This window comes from Vespula pensylvanica, chromosome 3 (genome assembly GCF_014466175.1).
Source record: "Vespula pensylvanica isolate Volc-1 chromosome 3, ASM1446617v1, whole genome shotgun sequence".
Taxonomy (NCBI): Eukaryota; Metazoa; Arthropoda; class Insecta; order Hymenoptera; family Vespidae; genus Vespula; species Vespula pensylvanica.
Genome location: NC_057687.1, coordinates 5,425,902 through 5,431,901, shown reverse-complemented (window position 1 = coordinate 5,431,901; position 6,000 = coordinate 5,425,902). Strand labels below are relative to the sequence as shown.

At 44.5% G+C, this 6,000-nt stretch overlaps 1 protein-coding gene across 2 annotated transcripts in view; it reads left to right on the top strand.

Moving 5' to 3' along the window:
- The first annotated feature begins 505 nt into the window (after positions 1-505).
- Positions 506-6,000, top strand: part of LOC122628143 (protein slit) — a 310,009-nt gene continuing 304,514 nt past the window's right edge. For both annotated transcript variants that reach the window (XM_043810067.1, XM_043810066.1), the window contains exon 1: positions 506-2,156. In XM_043810067.1, coding sequence (XP_043666002.1) covers positions 1,858-2,156 — 299 coding nt within the window. In that variant the 5' untranslated portion in view covers positions 506-1,857. The remainder of the gene's footprint in view (positions 2,157-6,000) is intronic.

Below are 6,000 nucleotides of genomic sequence, written 5' to 3'. Positions count from 1 at the left end.
GATCGAAAACCTCTTTTAATCTTTCTTCTAACTCCTTTTCATCTCTTTTCGTTTCTTTTCATTTCCAGGTGATGCATCTGCCTCGCGGCAAGGTCTTAGAAATCCCGACGAGGAATCCTACAAACTCGCCGCCCTCGATAATGCCTGTGTAACGACGTTCGCTCAGAGTACAGTCGGTGCTTATTCACGCACTCGTTACAATCGATACTGTTCTACAAAGCCAAGTACGTACGACGCGATCGACGTGTTTTCTGGTATCTCACTGGGTACATACGTCTTTTGATACTTAAGAGAAAACAAATAAACGGAGAAGGAAGAGGATAAGTAAGTGGAAATTCGATAAGAAAAAAAAAAGAAGAAAAAGAAAATAAAAGAAAAGGAAAATATCAAGAGAGATACTAAGGTATAATATTAGAAACGCATTATCGATATATCGAAAGAGAAACGCGTCGAGTCTTCGTAATCAGAGCACGGATGATCCTCGATTGAACGTTCTTTCGATAAAATCAACTTGCGAGCTTAGCCACGCGTACCCAGTCATTGGGTACGGTAGACATTTGGCCAAAGACCAGCATCAAGATAAGGTCAGCGAGAGCTGTGGCCCAGGATGCGCAGGAACGGGTGGTGCCGTTAGTGTTGGACGACAGCTCGCTCGAGAGGCCACCAGAACCAGAAGGGGGCCACGAAGAAGGCCCCCAGAAGGGCCTGCTGGATGGTCTAGTTTGCGAGCGACCATCGTCATCGTCTTCGTCGTTGTTGTTCTCGTCCTTCGATCCGGATCGAGAGAGGCACGAAGAGGAAGAGGAAGAAGAAGAAGAAGAAGAAGAAGAAGAAGGAGAAGGAGAGGAGGAAGGAAAGGGGAGGTTGGAAGAGAGAACGGAGGGAGAGCTCCGAGATACTGGCTCCGTTCCGAGTGCGCTGGCGGACTTTGAGTTAGGACTCGTCGACGAGAAGGAATACGCGATTCGAGTTTGTCTTTCGTCAACGGACGTGCCAGTCTACGTTCATCGAAAGAGACAAGCGGAAGAGGAGTACCATCACCACCACCACCATCATCATCATCACCATCACCATTACGATCAGCAACAGCAGCAGCAGCAGCAGCAGCAGGAGCAACAACATCAGCAACATCCTTCGAGACAAGAACATCAAGAAGATACGAAATCCTCGAGAAGAACAACGTCGGACAACGTTGAAGATTTTCGAAGTAGAATTTGTAGACAACAGAGATCCTCCTATTGCAGGAATCATCCTCATCCCCATCATCATCATCATCATCACCATCATCATCGTCAACGTCATCAAGGAGGCGGAGGAGGAGGCGGAGGTGGCGAGGGTGGTGGAGGAGGAGGACCTGGAGTCGATCGGAATCATCGTCCCTGTCGAGTTCATGCTCGGAGGAGAGAATTCTCGAGGGAAAAACAGCCAAAGGAAGAACGGACAGAAGATCGTAGAGATTTGAGACACTCGGAGGAAGTCGAGTGTTCGATCATACATCTCGATCAGGATCCGATTCTTCGTCCGGTACGGGTACTCGGTTGTCCTCCTGCGGAAGGACAAGAGATATCCTCGTTCTTGGAACCGTCTGTCGTTAGTGGTGTTGCTAGTGGTGGTGGTGGTGGTGGTGCTAGTGTCGTTGGCTGTGGTAATAGCGCTACCGGTGCTTCTACCTCTGTTCCAAGCGTGCCGTACGTTTACGGTGGACTTTCAACGAGCGGTATTGCGACGGAGGGTCCTTGTTACGGTCTGTACAACCCGGATAACATACGGCCAAAGAGCCGTGTCGGGAGCCGCTTCGCCAAGATCCTCGAGAGACCGAATCGCGCGGTGAAGGACGTTAATCGTAAAGTGCTTGCAATGATACGCGCTATGACGCCTTCCTGGTCGTTGCGTCTTCTCGGCGTCAGCTGCGGTTCCGTGGTCTGCGCCTGGGGACTTCTTCTGATACTCTCGGTTCTCGGTGGTGGTGCATCTCACGGTACTGGGACCGGCATCGGCAGTTTCGGCCTTGGAAGTCTCTCCGGTACTATGGACGATCTCAATGCGGCCACTTGTCCTTGGGCTTGTTCCTGCGGAGGTCAAGAGGTTGACTGTTCTCATCGAGGACTCACGCAGATACCCGGCGACCTGGCTGCCCTTCTACTCGCCGAAAAATTGTGAGTTATTTTTACCTCATTTCCATTCTATTTTCCAATCTTTTTCCGTTCATTTATTCAAGCTAATTGCAAGCCAGTTTCCGTGAGCACACATTGCTCGAGAGCTTTCCCGAGAACCAAGTCCAAATAAAACGTAACGTGTATCTATATTCGCCGCTTCGCTTGGAAAATCTTCTTCTCTTCGAATATTTAACGAATTTTTTCTTTCAGCAGGATAAATATTACGATCGTTTATAATTAATGTGTTGATTTTATAACGTCACAGCGAATTAGGTTAAACATCCTCGTATCGTTCGTAATTCTTTTCTATTCTTCTAAGTTGAAATCTCGGCATAATAATAGGATATCGAAGCGAGTCATCGCTGCAAGAGATATATCGAGGGTCGTACACTCCTTGGTTATTCACGATTCATTCTGTTTGCTTTGTTGTGCTTGGCTCATTTCGAAAGAAAACAAAGTGTTGCTTTTATTACGGTGAAGAAAATAAAGAAAATGAGGGGGGACACGAGCACGAAGAAGAAGAGAGGTGCATAGAGAATGTGCTTACTTCTTTCTCGATAAGTTTCCCCTTTCGTATTTCACCATATGTATATATGCCTCTTCTTCGAAAGGATCCGATCAAAGTAGAAAATGCAATTCGATTTAAAGTGGATGGCTCGATCGTATTCTTCGAGCTACTTTACCGAAGCGATCGACATAATCCAGAGCCATTTGCATCCCCCTTTTACACTTTCTATTTGAACCGTTAGAAATGTTGTAAGTTTAAGTGTCTCGACTTTTAAAGTTCGTTGCGATAAAGGAAAAGGTGCAATAACGAGATGCATTAGGTAACGAAAGAAAACTAGAACTTGATACATCGAAAATATCTTAGCTCTTTACTAGATCTTCTTTCGAACGATCAAGAGAACGAGAAACAGAGAGAGAGAGAGACAGAGAGAGAGGGAGAGAGAAAATGTTCATTTCAGAAGTACGATGATAGGGAAAGAGAGATATTATACGTCGTGCGTTTTAATGTCACTTCGTGCGTATAGATATAAGCATTTATCTCTATGTCGGTACACTTTGCGAGCATAGTTTTAGCAGCTATGTTATAACGTTTTAACACTTTCCATACGATCGTCGCTAAAATAGAGGCACGCGAGCATGATCCAATGAACGTTCTCTCTCTCTCTCTCTCTCTCTCTCTCTCTCTCTCTCTCTCTCTCTCTCTTTCTCTCTCTTTCTGCTTCACCTCGAGGGATTTTTTCCAGCTTACGTTACTACGACTCGTCACGAAATATTCATAGCGACGTGTACACGAGTTAAGGGAGGTACAGAGAGTGTGAGTGAGTGAGTGGTAAGTCAGAGAGAGAAAGAGAGAGAAAGAGAGAGAGAGAGAGAGGAGTGAGAGCCAGACGTTGGAAGAACGGACTAATTAAATCGGCACATTAATCTAATTGGTACAAATTACAACACAGCGATACTAGGTATCTAGATGAGCTCGACGACGGCACGTTTAATCTCCTCTCTCTCTCTCTCTCTCTCTCTCTCTCTCTCTCTCTCTCTCTCTCTCTCTTCTTCATTCTTCCATCCTCGTCGTAGGATGTAACAGCATTTTAATAAATCGATACAGTTTACAAAATCTGTCGACGTGGAAGAGAAAAATAAAAGAGGAAAGACAAGGATTACTTGTATTTTCTTTTCCTCGTCGTTCTCCTCGTCGTTCTCATCGTCGAGGGTGTCGAGGCAATCGCCGTGCGAGATCGCACGTCGATAAATCCGCGCTCGAGTATAACAGGGACCCATTAACGGCGGTCGATTAGCATTCGATTAATATGCCGTCGGCGTGCGCGACCGCGAATAATTAAATCCTCGAAATACATTAGCGCGAAGTTATTGCTGCGAACGAGAACGTACGGTGGTCCCATCGCATGATAAAAACAAAAAGTAAGATAGAAAGTGAAAGAGAGAGACAGAGATGAGAAAAAGAGGGTTCGAAAGAGAAAGTAAAAAAAATAAAATAAAATAAAATAAAATAAAATAAAATCGAAGAGGATTTGAAAAAAAAAATTGTCTCGTATTTTTTCGTCTGAAATGGTAGAGGACCTCCTACCATTAATACGTAATGCCTTCTTAAGACGGATTATGCATGCTTAAACCTGATCCGAAAGGAAAACGCCCTTCTCTTGGTCGTCGTCGTCGTCGTCGTCGTCTTCGGCGTCGTCGTCTTCGTCGTATTCACCGACGTTCTCACGTTTCAAAGGATTTGCATGCACGATTCGTCTTCGAATTTCGGTGAGAATCCTTCGCTTTTACTCGAATCCCAAGAGCGAAGGAACAACAAGATGCTTTCGAACGTTTTCGAGGGGAAAGATTAAAAGCCGCTCGTGTTCGCGACGACGATACGGGACGACACGCTCGCGATTCCTTCATAAATTTGTATAATTAATGTCGGCCAAGCCATCGTCTTTCTACAAGAATTATATACATATATATCTATGTGTATGTATATATTTATCTATGGAAGGGCGGATGAATTATCGCGTTTACGGATTTCCATTCGGTTGCTTTTCATCGTTGATAGTTGAAATATCGTCTTCGTATTACGATGCAAACGAGGAATAGGAAAAGAAGGAGGTGGAAAACTATGAAAGTCTGGTCGGTTTTGATAAATATTACTGTATCATTCGTTACATAAGATTTATTAATAGTGCGTTTTATTGATAGGGATGGTAAGGGTGGATCGGTGGGTTGGTGGTAGGTGGGCGATCGTGGTAGTGGGATGTAACTCGCTACGGGACACGAAGGCCGAAGAAAAAATATTTGTCTCTCTCGGCATGAAAATGACAGGTGTCGTTATAGAAAAAGAAGTACCTCTCGTTTGGGGCCGCCGTTTGGTCGTTTAGCCAAATTGATTTTCGTTCGAGAGCTCGATCGCGCTTGCTTCCTAGAGCATAGCAATAGAGCAGAGAAGGCTTAATGGCTTCTTCGATCACGTTCGTCGGGGAGAACCACTGTTTGTACCTGTTCGGTCCGGCCCGTTTCGTAGCCGATGCCGAGATAATGAGGGACACGAGCGTCCGGATTTCCCTCTTTGTATCTAACCCCATCTAAATCCATGCTTTAGGGAGAGCCAAACCAGCTCGTGTTCTACATGGATATACATTGATTGGTATTGACAACGGGTCGTCAGAAATTTTCGAACGTACCTCTCAGAATGCTTTTACGAGAACGGCAGCCTAACTCGCATTTTTTCTTTTTCTCTTTCCCTTTTCTTTCTTTTTTCCTCATTCGTCTAGTAATAGAAGGTAACGTCCGTACCATACTATTCGGATCGATCCCATAGAACAACGTTCCTGCAATGTGTATCGTGGTTCGATGTGTATCTGTCTATCTATAGATGTTTCGTTCTAATGAAGCTATTAGATTTACGAGCGATAGAGGATGGGAGGACCTGTCGCAATAACTCTTTTGAGTTATACCAAGGAATACAGCGATTTCACTATCGCCTTAGAGCTATTATTACTTCCTTTAGTTTTCCTTTATTTTATTTTTTTCAACCGTTATTCGCACGTGCTGCTATATAAATTTTATCCTTCTTAACGCTTATAACGTGTTCTCTCGGAGTAAAGGATATCTTCTTATCGCTATTTCCTGACGTACACGACGGAAGCTTATTTTCGTGTCTTGTTAAAGAACGTCTGTCTGTCTATCCGTCTGTCTGTTTAACAGTCGAAAAACTCCTACGAAGTCTTGTAAACGGAAACGAAGGTCCTATACACCGATGCTAGTTTTAGTTCTTCCGGTAACGTTAACCATCTCTCTGTATCTCTATCTCTTTTCTCTTCGAGTGCCAGGCACTTAT